The sequence below is a fragment of the Esox lucius genome, chromosome 7 (assembly GCF_011004845.1).
Source record: "Esox lucius isolate fEsoLuc1 chromosome 7, fEsoLuc1.pri, whole genome shotgun sequence".
Lineage (NCBI taxonomy): Eukaryota > Metazoa > Chordata > Actinopteri > Esociformes > Esocidae > Esox > Esox lucius.
The window spans coordinates 49,660,821-49,676,842 of NC_047575.1; the positions used below are offsets into that span (position 1 = coordinate 49,660,821).

Genomic DNA, 16,022 nt, shown 5'->3' on the forward strand with positions numbered 1-16,022 from the left:
AGAGGGTGGGGTTGACTACAGCAGTTGTACATGAGAGGGTGGGGTTGACTACAGCAGTTGTACATGAGAGGGTGGGGTTGACTACAGCAGTTGTACATGAGAGGGTGGGGTTGACTACAGCAGTTGGGTTGAAAAAAAATAATACTTGAAAACAAGTATTCGACCCCTCTGCAAACATGTTGCCTTAATACTTGGTGTCAAAACCCTTGTTGCCAATCACAGAGGTCAGACGTTTCTTACAGTTGGCCACCAGGTTTGCACACATCTCAGGAGGGATTTTGTCCCACTCCTCTTTGCAGATCTTCTCCAAGTCATTAAGGTTTTGAGACTGATGTTTGGCAACACGAACCTTCAGCTCCCTCCACAGATTTATGGGATTAAGGTCTGGAGACTGGCTAGGCCACTCCAGGACCTTAATGTGCTTCTTCTTGAGCCTTTGTTGCCTTGGCCGTGTGTTTTGGGTCATTGTCATGCTGGAATACCCATCTACGACCCATTTTCAATGCCCTGGTTGAGGGAAGGAGGTTCTCACCCAGGATTTGACGGTACATGGCCCCGTCTTGCAAGGAGCCCCGGACCGAGGGAGATCGACAGTTCTTTTGTGTTTCTTCCATTTGCAAATAATCGCACCAACAATTGTTACCAGAGGCATCTCTAGGATCACAATACATTCAGGGCTTAGCCCCCCCGGGACAGAAAGTACAGGGTTTGGAATGTACATGAAGAAAATGTCAATGTACATTCTAGAGGCCTACACGTCTACATTCCAATAATCTGTGATGCATAGATCAGGGGCTATTTTAAATGTTTTGATTGTTCTGTCATTTTGAGATCCGGGGCTATTCATAAAAGATCCGGGGCTATAGCCCTGTACACACACGGGTAACGACACCACTGGTTGTCACCTCACCAAGCTGCTTGGTGATGGTCTTGTAGTCCATTCCAACCCTGTGTAGGTCTACAATCTTGTCCCTGACATCCTTGGACAGCTCTTTGGTCTTGGCCATGGTGGAGAGTTTGGAATCTGATTGATTGATTGCTTCTGTGGATTGATTGATTGCTTCTGGTTTTATACAGGTAACAAGTTGAGATTAGGAGCACTCCCTTTAAAAGTGTGCTCCTAATCTCAGCTCATTACCTGTATAAAACACACCTGGGAGCCAGAAATCTTTAAAATTATTTATTTAAAAAATTACATTCATGTTTCTGGATAATTTTTTTGTTAATTCCGTCTCTCACTGTTCAAATAAACCTTCCATTAAAATGATAGACTGATCATTTCTTTGTCAGCAGGCAAACATACAAAATCTGCAGGGGATCACATGATTTTTTTCCTCACTGTACCTCTGTGTCCCCTGATAACTTTTGCCCCAATGGCACATTGATTAAATGCATCACAGACATTAATTTATGGAAACATTTTAGCAATAAAACAAGGACAAAACTGAGGTTTTTATTATTTGTACCAAGGTCAAAAGAGTGTATCTGACCACTCATTTAATTTCTCTTGATCTACATTCAACCAATCAAGCAAAACATCTTGTGTCTTGTGAAAAGACTGCCAGATTATCTGAGGGACGCAGATAATATTGACATCTTTAAAAAGGTCTTAAGAAACCTTTTAAGCCTGGCTTTCTAAAATATTTTTTTCAACTAATCTTAATATACATTTCATGTAATAATTTATCCCCTTTGTTTTAACCTATTTCTTTCATTTTATTTCATTCATATCGTTACCATAATTAATTCATTTTATCAAAGCCTTATTTATTAACTGTTTTTATTCTGACTTTTACCTGTTAAAGCACCTTGAATATGACATTTATAGATCAGATATTATTTTATTAATACAATTACAAAGCAGATATTTTATTATTATAGGTAAATATTCGATATTATTACATGTAGATATTAGTATCATATTTTATCAATACGATATGTTTATTGTTTTGACAATATCATCATATCTTCCAAGCTGTTGCTTCCAGGTAAAATAACGGTAACGAAAAAAGTTAGCAATTGTAACATTTTCAGAAGGGTTGCAGGACGCAGGCGCAGAGGTTCTCGAACAATAGCTGTTTGATCCAAGGACCCCATGGAACATCCAGGAACACGAGATACAAATGTCACATAAAACAATGACAGACAAGAAACACAACGGCAGGAGGAACTTAAATAGGGACATAACGAGGGCGCAAACGAGGCACAGGTGACAAGACTAAACTAAACAGGTGAAACCAATAAACACAGGGAATAGGCTACAGAACATAGAAACAGAGAAACCAGAACTCAAGTACATAGGACGTAGAAATGTAACAGCATTTTTTGACTTATTCTATTCAAAGGAAGGGAGATCCAGTTATATTTTTTAAGTAAGATAAATGTTTTTAATGAATTCATTCCGAGATGAATAGGCGAATGACTACATTTATTTTAAAATGATTCAGAGAAATCGCGTTAAGAACTAGAATATGTATGTAGATAATAATTTACTAAACTATAGTTGATTTTTGTACCATGTATTGGTGTTGGATGGATGAGGACAGAGCGGACTTTATTTTGATATAATTAAGGCATATTAGATCAGTGTCTAACAAACTATAAGAAAGGTAATACTTCTAGCCAACCTTGACCAAAAATAACCTTATTTTGATAGATTTTACATCCGTTGTTACTCTAAAAATACATGATGAAAATGTTTTAGGGAGTGTGCCCAGACCCCCTAAACGATGCTTAGCCCCGCTATCCATGAACTTATAGTGACGTCCCTGGCAGGTAGCCTGACTGATAGCTATCTAAAGCATTTCTAGATCTAAATATCTGTAGTCTAGCTTAACTAAAAACATAATGTCAAGATGTTTGCTACTTACTCATCGTCCGCTATGTCTATCCCGTTGATGAGGTTCTTGCCGCTTGGAGCGTAGTTCCAGTTGATCTCTCTGATTCCCACGTAGTAGACCCTCTCCCTCCCGAGGCCACGAACCTCCGACACCCAGACGACCAATAGCAAGAGCCGTGGGAACAGTGTCCTAAAGACGGCCATGCTCATGCCCCTGTCCCGTCAGTTGAGCGGGTTTAGTAGTGTTCGAGACCGATAGACAGTGAGAGATAACGTCCGGAAGCGCAGACAGCACAGTGAAAATAGAACAGTTCCGCTATTCAGCACCCTGTGAGTGAGTGTGTATGACTCTGAGTGTTTTTGTGGTTGTGGGTAGACTCTGGCACTGGAAACCGTTGTGACCGCCCTGTCTGTCCGCTGATGGACGGGACATTGGCGGCTCAAATCAAATGCTGACATCAAGCCATGGAATTCTGCTGAGCGAAGAGGTGTCCTATTGCAGCCAGACCATCTAAACGAATGATTTCTTTGTGGATTCCCCTCCTTTGAGTATTGTGTTGGAAGCATGACCTAACATTTAATGATGTCTATTGATTATTGATTGCTCGAGATTGAACTGCAGACTATCTTAATATCAGTAGCCCACACATCCGTCGTAAGATGACCCCTGGTGTACATATACAGTACTGCACTCTGGTGTAGGCAATATTTTGGGGATCCACAACCTCCACACTGGAAACCGTAAAAAAGACAGTGAAACAACACCAACACTGTACATTAAAGACCTGTATGTACAAGAATATTCATACAAATATATATTCAAAGGGAAATCACTGGTATGTTGTTGTTAATCCAAAGACATTGACAAGTACAACAAGGAATGTTTGTAAATTTTAAACATTATAAGAATACAAATTGCAGTAATTAATCAATGCATGTGATGTGTTTCTAGAGTCTGTAATCTAGAATAAGATGGAATAATCAGGTATCGTCTTGATCTGCAACACAACCAGGAGGACCTTGGACAGGGACAGCAACGGGTCTTTCAAGCCAGGCACTTCTGAGGTGTGTCCTCCTAAATTTAAACAGAGCAGGAGACAAGGAAAATGTTGAGAGCGCATTCCTTAGATTAACAAAGATCTACAATGAAGAAGGAGAACTGACCCTACTCCCCCGGGACATTAATATAGCAACGTAAAACCTTGGGGCTGAAAGTGCCCCCCCAATATGAAACCCACTCCTATGCCCTTGCATGTAGGTGTGTATGGCTGGACCAATTCATCGAGGTACGTAGGAGCAAGTCCATGTATTGATTTATAGGTTAACAATAAAACCTTAAAATCAGCCCTGGACTTTAAGGGCTGATTTTACACAGTAAACTTTCAAAGGACACATTGTGAATGTACTTCCTAAACCCATCTAGCTAAAACATTAAAACCATCTTCATGCTCTCTCATCTCAATCGCCACAGAGTCTTTAACGATCATGTTGTTCAAATCATGTTAGCAAAACGTGTACATTTTGAGTGTTTATAGCTCTTTGTCACTCTGCGTTTCCTTCATTACAACCTCCGTCTTCCTCGACACAGAAAACCGTAAAGCTAACAGAGTGTGGACTGAGGATGGATTAATGTGAAGAACAGCATACAGACCAACTGAATCGGACCCCACTCCCCAGTGGTCTGAAGGTGAATTTGCAGACTGTCTACTGACTCCACTTGGGTGTTATGATTCACTGTTCACAGATGGTATTCCATTAGGTCTGGAAATATTTGGACACGGACACAATTTTGTCTCTGTATGCTGCCACAATGGATTTGAAATTAAACAACCGAGATGCAGTTGAAGTGCAAACATTCAGCTTTAATTCAAGGGGTTGAACAAAAATATCATATTGAACATTCAGAAATTGCAAACATTTTCATACACAGTCCCCTTATTTCCGGGGCTCAAATGTAATTGGATTGAAATGTATGCTCGATCGGATTGAGATCAGGTGATTGACTTGGCCATTGTAGAATATTCAATTTTCGCAGCATGTTTTGGGTCATTGTCCATCTGTAAAGTGAAGCGCCAACCAATCAACGTCGCTGAATTTGGCTGAATCTGAGCAGACAATATATCCCTATACACACAGACAGAATTAATCCGGCTACTGCTGTCTTGTCACATCATCAATGAACACTAGTGACCCAGTGCCATTGGAAGCCATGCATGCCCATACCATCACACTGTTTTCACTGTGAGAGTGTTCTTCACTTGGCAGGATGTGGTGAAGGGGTTTTTCTTTACCATGGAAAGGATCCTATGATCATCCACCACTGTTGTCTTCCGTGGACGACCAGGCCTTTTGGTGTTGCAGAGCTCACCAGTGCGTTCTTGTTTTCTCAGAATGTACCAAACTGTTGATTTGGCCACTCCTAATGTTCCTTCTATCTCTCTAATGGATTTTTTTTGCTGCCCAAGAATGGCCTGTTTCACTTGCATTGAGAGCTCCTTTGACCGCATGTTTTGGGTTCACAGCAACAGCTTCCAAATGCAAATGCCTCACCTGGAATCAACTCCAGGCCTTTTACCTGCATAATTGATTAAGAAATAACGAACAAATAGCTCACACCTGTCCATGAAACAGCTTTTGAATCAATTATCCAATTACTTTTGGTCCCTTAAAAAAGAGGGTGCTACATATTAAAGAGTTGTAATTCTTGAACCCTTCCTCCAATTTGAATGTGAACACCCTCACATTAAGCCCATATTATTTTACTCTAATCTGTATATATCGAGACTAAGGAGATAGCTCACCAAAATGACTCAGATATCTCTAGCTGTGACTATATCTACAAATGTGCAAATGAATATGATATACTTACTGATATCATATTTAATTTGTTCACCACCCATTCTATATAAACATATGTCAACTATTTCTACCAACAGCAGAACCATTACAAGAATATCAGAACAGCTTTTCAATACTTTGTTATTAAAGGCAATTCTGACACTCCAGCAGCCTAGTTGAGACAGAGATCCTTTTGTGGAGATGGGAAACCACCGTTGCAAATGGGTTTTCTGCTCTTTTTCTAATGGACAATTGTGGATCAAAGAGTGCATTTCTCCAAGGAGCGAATTGGACGCTGTCTTAAAAATCCAACCGTAGCAGGAATTATGTGATCAAGAATGCTTTTCCTATGCTCTTCTTTCGTTTTGACCCAATAAGGAGTATTTCCTATTCATGTTGATGCTTCCTCTTTTGGGTTTCAGGCTGGGTATCTGAAAAAGCATTTTGTGACAACTTACATTGTAATATAAAAAATACTTTATAGAATATATTGATTGATTTCATGAAGATTAACTTAGCAACCAAGCGACAGCATGACAACCTGGATACGATTGATCCGCGGTCTGCTGTGCGGTAGGAAAACACAGGGTTACGCACGTAGATTTATAGCTTTACTTACAGTCACAAATCCATAACACGTATGTCTCCTCCTTTAAATGTCTCTGTTATAGCTTGCTAGAATGTGCCTGCTCGAACTGAAGACTCACAGGATGGTAAACACACATTTCTACAGTCCGCCTGATGTATTTTATATCAGACAACGCTCTAACTTTTTACTGAATAGATTGAAGTCTGTACTTTTTGAAAGTGCAAAACAAAACGCTATTTTATAGACAGGCGAGCTGTCGAATGGACGATATGTACGTGATGGGACTTGTAGTTAATTCGTGTAATACGAGCTTGTCTTCCTTCGAGCGGCAAACACATTGAAAACAGGCATGTGTAAGTGATTTTTTTCGATTTTTTTTTTATAGTAGACTAACTTGTATGGCGGCGTGTTTTGAAGAATTTGAGGAAGCCAATACCTAAAAGTCTAAAAGTCAAGGATCCAGGGGGTGGGACCTTTACAGATATTGTACAGCATCGGTGCCGCGCGTCTCTGACTCCGCAACGTCGGGAACGCGCCAGTCTTCTGCCTCTTGCAGTAGCGGTGTTTCGTCACTGCACTGCACGGCTCGCTTGTCGACGGTCACCGTGCAGCCATGACGGCACTGAGTAAGATACCACACAGCTGCTATGAGATTGGGCATACATGGAACCCGTCCTGTATTATGTCAACGCTGGAGATCACGGCCGGTGCTCTGGAGGTCTCTTTCAAGATCTATGCACCTCTTTACCTGGTGAGTACCGTAGCTGTTATAGGTCTGAGCTGGCATGGATCTGTAACACCCGAAGATACAGTAGCTAGGTAGCTAGCCGTGCTAAGGTCCCAAGTTCATGGACTCGGTCGTATGATTATCGAGCTATAGTGTACTCGCTGTACTGTATTCCTAGCTAGCGGCGTTACGGCTTGTTTTGTTTCCGTCGCTAGACATGCCACGCAATTGTTAGAACTGTGATTTGTTCTGACACGTCGTGGCTTACGTGATATGGCACATTAGGTTGTTTTTACAGTAACAGAAAGTTACTGATGGCTAATGTTAGCTAGTCCTAACGATGTTGCAGCTTTAATGATAGCCGTGTAGTAGTTTGCCGACTGTTCGCTAACGGAGTAGTTTAACCTTTCCCTCAAAAAAATAATTATATGAACTTTCCAAATGTGCGACATCGGAGAGATCAAATTATGGTTAAGAATATATTAGTTGATATTTTCTGCACCATCTCTAATTATCTAGAGTTCTATCTAGCTGGCAAGTGGGACTTCACACGACCATTTGGTTCGGGGTTTCGGTTCTGGGCTAGGGGTAAGGAAAATGGAGACAAACATGAATGTATATTATAGATACAGTATTGTAATAAGCACCTGCGGCCCAGTAGCAACAACTCAATATCCTGCACGTCTTATTGGAATACTGCTGGTTGAAACGGAAACAGGCTGCCTGTGGGTCTGGCTTCATTAACCTGGGTCTGGAAGACTTGCTAGCATTATCTGTGACTGTAACCATGGTCACTCATGGTTATTACTGGTGCTGTAATAGCCATGCTAGAGGTTAGTAAAGATACGTATAGTAAGAGGCTTATTACCGTGCTAGGACAGCGCTTGGTCTGTCTGTAGATATGGTTCGTCTTTCTGTAAAACCTTCTCCCTAGTTGATCATCTCTTCTTGTTTCCTTTGTTTGACATCATAATTGTCTCTGTCATGTGTTTCTCTAGGTGAAGGTTGCTGTGTTGTGACCATGGACTGTGTGTGTGGTGTGTGTGTGTGTGTAGATAGCAGCTATCCTGCGAAGGAGAAAGAAGGACTATTATGTGAAGAGGCTCCTTCCTGAGATCCTCCAGTCAACATCCTTCCTCACTGCTAATGGAGGGCTCTACATTGCCTTCTTCTGTATACTTAGGTAACACACATACATAATGACCTTGAGTGGTCTAACCTGGTGGCACTTTAGCCTATCAGAGGGCTGGAAACATTATCAGCCAATCAGAGGGCTTAGACTGGTGGGGTGATAGTTTGGGGATTGAGTAGGGTAAAGTCCTCTAGATGGTACATGACTGACTCAGATAGGACTGATCGATGGATCAACAACATGGAGGAGTTGAGTTTAATCTATAAAAGGGAAAAAAGCAACAATGTTAGACAGGTTGTCACGGTTGTTCCCATACTGAACACCGCTGACCAAAAAGACGTGTTGTCACTGTTGTTTACATACTGAACACCGCTGACATTGACACATCCCGTGACGTCTCTGACATTGACACATCCTGTGACGTCTCTGACATTGACACATCCCGTGACGTCTCTGACATTGACACATCCCGTGACGTCTTGTCTCTGGAGTATAGACTACTTTAAGCATGGACTAATTGAATCATTGAAAATGTCTAAATTCTCTGTCTCGAAGTTTAATGAATATACTCTACGTGGAGCAGGTCTTTAACCTCTACGTGGAACAGGTCTTTAACCTCTACATGGAGCAGGTCTTTAACCTCTACATGGAACAGGTCTTTAACCTCTACATGGAACAGGTCTTTAACCTCTACGTGGAACAGGTCTTTAACCTCTACGTGGAACAGGTCTTTAACCTCTACGTGGAACAGGTCTTTAACCTCTACGTGGAACAGGTCTTTAACCTCTACGTGGAACAGGTCTTTAACCTCTACCTGGAACAGGTCTTTAACCTCTACCTGGAACAGGTCTTTAACCTCTACCTGGAACAGGTCTTTAACCTCTACCTGGAACAGGTCTTTAACTCTACGTGGAGCAGGTCTTTAACCTCTACAATGAGGCCTACGTAATTTAAAGTGAAGCGGCTAGCAAATTACTGTTCCTATAAAGAAATGTCAATGAACAGAGCTGTAGATACATGGGGATGTTTATGTGTGTGTTTTAGGAGACTCCTGGGTGGTTTTACTTCCTGGTCAGCTGGCTTTGGAGCAGCTTTGCCTGCTTCATACATCGCTATCCTGATGGAACGGAAGAGCAGGTAATCTCCTCTCTTTGCCACCCCCCCCCCCCCCCCTTTTAGTCTTCTTATTGCTGATCAGTTGTTATCCCTCCCTTATAGGAGAGGTCTGCTGACTATCTACATGGCCAACCTGGTAAGAGATCTCTGACCTGTACCTTTGATCTGTTGTTTTAACTACAGACACCATGTCAAAGACTGACTGACAGACGTGGGAATAACCAGTGTTTGTTTGTGTTGTTTCCAAGGCAACCGAGACATTGTTCCGTATGGCCGTCACACGAGGCATCGTCAACCCCCTCAAACACGGGGAGGTAGGAGGGGTGTGGCTTGGGGGGGGAGGAATGAGGGGGTCATTTAATCTGTCTCACCCCATCTCTGTCTCCTGTCATCGCTGTTTCTCTCTAGGTGCTGCTGTTCTGTTTGACAGCATCTCTCTACATGTTCTTCTTCAGGAGTAAAGATGGACTTAAAGGATTCTCCTTCTCAGCACTCAAGTAAGGCTGTTATGTCAAATTGTTTGGATCCCACGTTCGCTCTGAAACTGGTGGCTTAGCTGGACATGTGAAGGTGACTGTGGGGAGTTCTGATAGGGGTGTAATGGCCAAACTTTCATTGCCTATGCTGTGAACCTGCCTATGCAAATGAAAGATGGGTGATGACTGGTTTGGGATTTAGCGTTAAAGGGTCTATGGGGTTGTATCTATACAGTATATTTCTACCTGTGACCATTATAACTAGAGGTTAGGGCAACTGTCCTGTCCTGACCGTTATAACGAGAGGATAGGGCAACTGTCCTGACCGTTATAACGAGAGGATAGGGCAACTGTCCTGACCGTTATAACGAGAGGATAGGGCAACTGTCCTGACTGTTATAACGAGAGGATAGGGCAACTGTCCTGACCGTTATAACGAGAGGATAGGGCAACTGTCCTGACCGTTATAACGAGAGGATAGGGCAACTGTCCTGACTGTTATAACGAGAGGATAGGGCAACTGTCCTGACCGTTATAACGAGAGGATAGGGCAACTGTCCTGTCCTGACCGTTATAACGAGAGGATAGGGCAACTGTCCTGACCGTTATAACGAGAGGATAGGGCAACTGTCCTGACTGTTATAACGAGAGGATAGGGCAACTGTCCTGACCGTTATAACGAGAGGATAGGGCAACTGTCCTGACCGTTATAACGAGAGGATAGGGCAACTGTCCTGTCCTGACCGTTATAACGAGAGGATAGGGCAACTGTCCTGACTGTTATAACGAGAGGATAGGGCAACTGTCCTGACCGTTATAACGAGAGGATAGGGCAACTGTCCTGACCGTTATTACTAGAGGATGGGGTAACTGTCTGTCCTGACTGTTATAACTAGAGGATGGGGTAACTGTCTGTCCTGACTGTTATAACTAGAGGATGGGGAAACTGTCTGTCCTGACTGTTATAACTAGAGGATGGGGTAACTGTCTGTCCTGACTGTTATAACTAGAGGATGGGGTAACTGTCTGTCCTGACTGTTATAACTAGAGGATGGGGTAACTGTCTGTCCTGACTGTTATAACTAGAAGATGGGGTAACTGTCTGTCCTGACTGTTATAACTAGAGGATGGGGTAACTGTCTGTCCTGACTGTTATAACTAGAGGATGGGGTAACTGTCTGTCCTGACTGTTATAACTAGAGGATGGGGTAACTGTCTGTCCAGATCATTGTAAGGGGAACTGTCTCTACTTAGAAGTAGAAAATATCCACAGAAAAACAAACATTCATTGTGAATAAATGATCTGTCTGTCTTTGTTGATGTTTGCGTTCCTCTCCAGGTTCATCGTAGGGAAGGAAGAGATTCCTACACACTCGGTCCTGTCAGAACACAACTACCCACAACCTCTGGATATACCAGTCCACACAGAGATGCAGAGGTCACCGGGGTCAACAGGAAGCCCCTCCTCCGGCAGGAAGTCCCTTGTAGCACTTACCAGGAGGCTGCTGGAATCAATGTGAGAATAAATGCACTCACCAGGGGTTCGTGATGCTACTGTAGCATGGGCTCCTAAATGTTTTGCTGTGCTACTTTTTATTCAGTTACTGTTAAGTGACTTAAGAACGATTACCGTGGTATGCCTGTTAATGCCAGGGACGCCTGTTTCCCCAGACCTCCACCCCATAGAGAACAGTTCCCAGACCTCCACCCAATAAAGAACAGTCCCCCCCCAGACCTCCACCCCATAGAGAACAGTTCCCAGACCTCCACCCAATAAAGAACAGTCCCCCCCCAGACCTCCACCCCATAGAGAACAGTTCCAGACCTCCACCCAATAAAGAACAGTCCCCCCCCAGACCTCCACCCCATAGAGAACAGTTCCCAGACCTCCACCCAATAAAGAACAGTCCCCCCCCAGACCTCCACCCCATAGAGAACAGTTCCCAGATCTCTACCCAATAAAGAACAGTCCCCCCCAGACCTCCACCCAATAGAGAACAGTAGCCCCCCAGACCTCCACCCAATAGAGAACAGTAGCCCCCCAGACCTCCACCCAATAGAGAACAGTAGCCCCCCAGACCTCCACCCAATAGAGAACAGTAGCCCCCCAGACCTCCACCCAATAGAGAACACTCCCCAATAAACTGGTATTGAATGTATTTCAGTCTGAAATGATTAATCCTTCTTACACTACACATACATGAAATATATAGTTATCTAATGCAAATTTGACAACAATATATGTTGTGACATTTCTCTGCATTTTGCAGGTCTAATAAGTTAGCAAATAATTTGTTGTAGAAATCAGTTGAGACGTATTCCACTACACTGTGCATTGCTCTCTCTGGACAAGCTGGTTGGTTGGCTAGGTACATTTATAACTCCGGCATCTTTCCACGGGTAGGGTCAAAGGGCAGTCCTCCCAGCGGAACATATAAACCCCGGACTACATTTAATCATAAACCCCTCTGAAGAGATGCGTCTTTTTCATTGTGGTCCTAATATTATTTCCATGCCCCATCATTTTTCAACGGTCAGCATAAAGGGACACATTGACAGAGTAGAGACGGTCTTGTGTTTGTCCTCAGATGCAAACAAGGTCCCAGACATCGATGCTGTAAACACTATCAGGACAACTGCATCGCTTATTGTGTCAAGGTGAGATGTCAAACCCAAGTCAATATTAGAAAGGTACAGTGACTTAACACTGCAAAAATGTTATACGAATGTTGTTTTCTGGGCTTCATCCACATGTAGTGTGGGTTACTTTAACTGAGGTGATGTTGATGTTGTAATGAGGTAATGCCCACATCACATTAATGTTACCATCATTTCCAGGGCTTCATCCGAATGTTTAGCGTGGGCTACTTGATCCAGTGTTGTCTGAAGGTTCCCTCAGCGTTCCGCCAGATGTTCAGTAAACCCTCTCGCCTCCCCTCACTCTTCTACAACAAAGAGAACTTTCAGCTAGGGGCGTTTCTAGGGTCCTTTGTCTCTATATACAAGGTGCACGCTATATTCACCCCCTCTTCCTCTGTCTGTCTGTGATATTCACCCCCTCTGTCTGTCTGTCTGTGATATTCACCCCCTCTGTCTGTCTGTCTGTGATATTCACCCCCGCTTCCTCTGTCTGTCTGTGATATTCAACCCCATCTTCCTCTGTCTGTCTGTGAAATTCACCCCCTCTGTCTGTCTGTGATATTCACCCCCTCTGTCTGTCTGTGATATTCACCCCATCTTCCTCTGTCTGTCTGTGATATTCACCCCATCTTCCTCTGTCTGTCTGTGATATTCACCCCATCTTCCTCTGTCTGTCTGTGATATTCAACCCCCTCTTCCTCTGTCTGTCTGTGATATTCACCCCATCTTCCTCTTTCTCTCTGTGATATTCATTCCCCCTTTTCTCTGTTTCTCTCTGAGATATAAATACTTTTTTTCTTTCTCAGGGGACCAGCTGCTTGCTCCGCTGGGTACGTAACCTTGACGATGAGCTCCACGCCCTAATTGCTGGTAAGCCAATAAGCATGCTGCTAGACTGTCCAGTCATTTATAGGTAACACAATTTAGCATTAACATAGATTTTTGTTTATTTGCTCTCCCCACCTCCCCATCTCCAGGGTTCCTAGCTGGCACCTCCATGTTCTTCTACAAAAGCACAACAATCTCCATGTATCTGTTCTCCAAGCTAGTAGAGGTAAGACCTATCTCTGTCTGTCTCTGTCAGTCCATTCCACATTCCCCTGGACACATTCAAAATGTACCTGGTGACGCAGTAAATGATTCTCCTGCCTCAGATGTTGTCACTCTCAGAGGAAGATATTCAGTTGTTTATTGATCTGTTGTTTTCCCCTCCAGACGATGTACTTCAAAGGCATTGAGACCGGACGTTTCCCATACTTCCCCCACGCTGACACCCTGATCTACGCTGTCTCCACTGCCATCTGCTTCCAGGCTGTAAGACACACACAGCACACGACCCTCCACTCACCACACGACCCTCCACTCACCACACGACTCACCACACGACCCTCCACCCGCCACACGACCCACCACACAACCCTCCACTCACCACACGACTCACCACACGACCCTCCACCCGCCACACGACCCACCACACAACCCTCCACCCGCCACACGACCCTCCACCCGCCACACGACCCTCCACCCGCCACACGACCCTCCACTCACCACACGACCCTCCACTCGCCACACGACCCTCCACCCGCCACACGACCCTCCACCCGCCACACGACCCTCCACCCGCCACACGACCCTCCACCCGCCACACGACCCACCACTCGCCACACGACCCTCCACCCGCCACACGACCCTCCACCCGCCACACGACCCACCACTCGCCACACGACCCTCCACCCGCCACACGACCCTCCACCCGCCACACGACCCTCCACCCGCCCCACGACCCACCACTCACCACACGACCCTCCACTCACCACACGACCCTCCACTCACCACACGACTCACCACACGACCCTCCACCCGCCACACGACCCACCACACAACCCTCCACTCACCACACGACTCACCACACGACCCTCCACCCGCCACACGACCCACCACACAACCCTCGAACCCGCCACACGACCCTCCACCCGCCACACGACCCTCCACCCGCCACACGACCCTCCACTCGCCACACGACCCTCCACTCGCCACACGACCCTCCACTCGCCACACGACCCTCCACTCGCCACACGACCCTCCACCCGCCACACGACCCACCACTCGCCACACGACCCTCCACCCGCCACACGACCCTCCACCCGCCACACGACCCTCCACCCGCCACACGACCCTCCACCCGCCACACGACCCTCCACCCGCCACACGACCCACCACTCGCCACACGACCCTCCACCCGCCCCACGACCCACCACCCGCCACACGACCCTCCACCCGCCACACGACCCTCCACCCGCCACACGACCCTCCACCCGCCACACGACCCACCACTCACCACACGACCCTCCACTCACCACACGACTCCCTGACAAACATCACAATACACACGTCCAGAAATTGAGTCAGGAGTGAGCTGTTCCAGAACTGACCCCCTGTCCCCTCCAGGCGGTGATGGAGGTCCAGAATCTCAGACCCTCCTACTGGAAATTCCTCCTCCGACTCACCAAGGGCAGGTAGGAGTGGTGGATGTGTGTCTGATCTGGGTTAAAATATATATTGTTTTATATTTAATACGTTTCAAGTTAACATTATTTTTTAAAGACATTAAGTTGAGTATTTCAACTTTCTGTGTCTCTAGGTTTGACTTTATGAACAGGAAGGTGCTGGATGTGTTTGGAACCCAGGCTTCCAGAGACTTCCATGGCTTCTTGCCCAAACTGGACCCCCGCTACATCATCACCCCCACCTTGACCCCTGGAACGGACATCGTTTTGGGTTGACTCCACGCTGTCAGGGGACCAGCCAGGGTCACATTGTCCCCTCTGGTTCTCTGGCTACATCCCAAATGGAACCCTTCCCTATGTTCTGCACTACTTTGACCAGGGCTTCCAAGGGCTTCCAAGGGCTTGGGCAAAAGATAGGATGGAGGAATTCGTTTTGGGTGTCCATCAGTGTTAGCTCCTCCATGTGAAACCCCGTCTGGATGGTTGTCACTACATAAGGCATTCATAAGGCGGTTAACCCAGCTCATAGAGGGCAGATGGCGTTGTATATAATGAGGGGGGGGGGGGGGGGGGGGTTCTTAATGTGCTCAGATCCTGGGAATGTGGAGTGGTTCCCAACTGGTGGGGTGGGGGGGGGTCTCAATGCGCTCAGATCCTGGGAATATGGAGTGGATAGGAAAATTGGATAGGAAGTGTGTAGAAATGTTAAAGGACTTTTACATTGTTTATCTGCAAACAAATTCTCTACAGTCACATAGAGCTCGATGTATTAGCAGTGCTTTTTAGCAGATTTGTGTTCTCAAACAAGAATATGTGCAACATGACAATTAAGATGGGAGGTTTGTTCCCAGTAGTATAATATAATGTTCACAGCCAGTATAGCATTTCAGCCCAGAAGAACTAGTGATCCCAACACTGGGTCCTGACAGAACCGGGTTCAATTGGGGTCTGGAGGCACAGCCAGTGGAGGACCATGTGCTGTTAGTGCAGGGTGGGTTTGTTTGGGACGTGTTAGCTGAGGGTAGTTGGAAGAGGGAGCTCCTTGACACTGATGCATCCTGGGAGGTGGAGTTTCCCAACTATTGCCTGGGTAGTGGACTGTGAGCTAACTGCTGAGACTATCGTCTCCAAAAAAAACTCAGAACTGAATCACAGTGA

At 45.3% G+C, this 16,022-nt stretch overlaps 2 protein-coding genes across 2 annotated transcripts in view; one reads left to right on the forward strand and one right to left on the reverse strand.

The window, feature by feature from the left end:
- LOC105006942 (ferroxidase HEPHL1) overlaps window positions 1–3,315 on the reverse strand; it is a 60,238-nt gene extending 56,923 nt beyond the window's left edge. Inside the window, exon 1 of the mRNA XM_029120928.2 lies at window positions 2,871–3,315. Within this exon, the coding sequence (XP_028976761.2) occupies window positions 2,871–3,049 (179 nt within the window). The 5' untranslated portion in view covers window positions 3,050–3,315. The remainder of the gene's footprint in view (window positions 1–2,870) is intronic.
- A 3,455-nt stretch (window positions 3,316–6,770) lies between these two features.
- Window positions 6,771–15,425, forward strand: tmem135 (transmembrane protein 135). The gene is made up of 14 exons (XM_029121256.2): window positions 6,771–7,017; window positions 8,049–8,176; window positions 9,170–9,262; window positions 9,344–9,377; window positions 9,490–9,555; window positions 9,650–9,738; window positions 11,057–11,233; window positions 12,306–12,375; window positions 12,556–12,723; window positions 13,164–13,227; window positions 13,335–13,411; window positions 13,573–13,671; window positions 14,806–14,873; window positions 14,999–15,425. The coding sequence occupies exons 1-14, from the start codon at window positions 6,880–6,882 to the stop codon at window positions 15,138–15,140; spliced, it is 1,413 nt and encodes a 470-aa protein (XP_028977089.1). The 5' UTR covers window positions 6,771–6,879; the 3' UTR covers window positions 15,141–15,425.
- The last annotated feature ends 597 nt before the right edge of the window (window positions 15,426–16,022 follow it).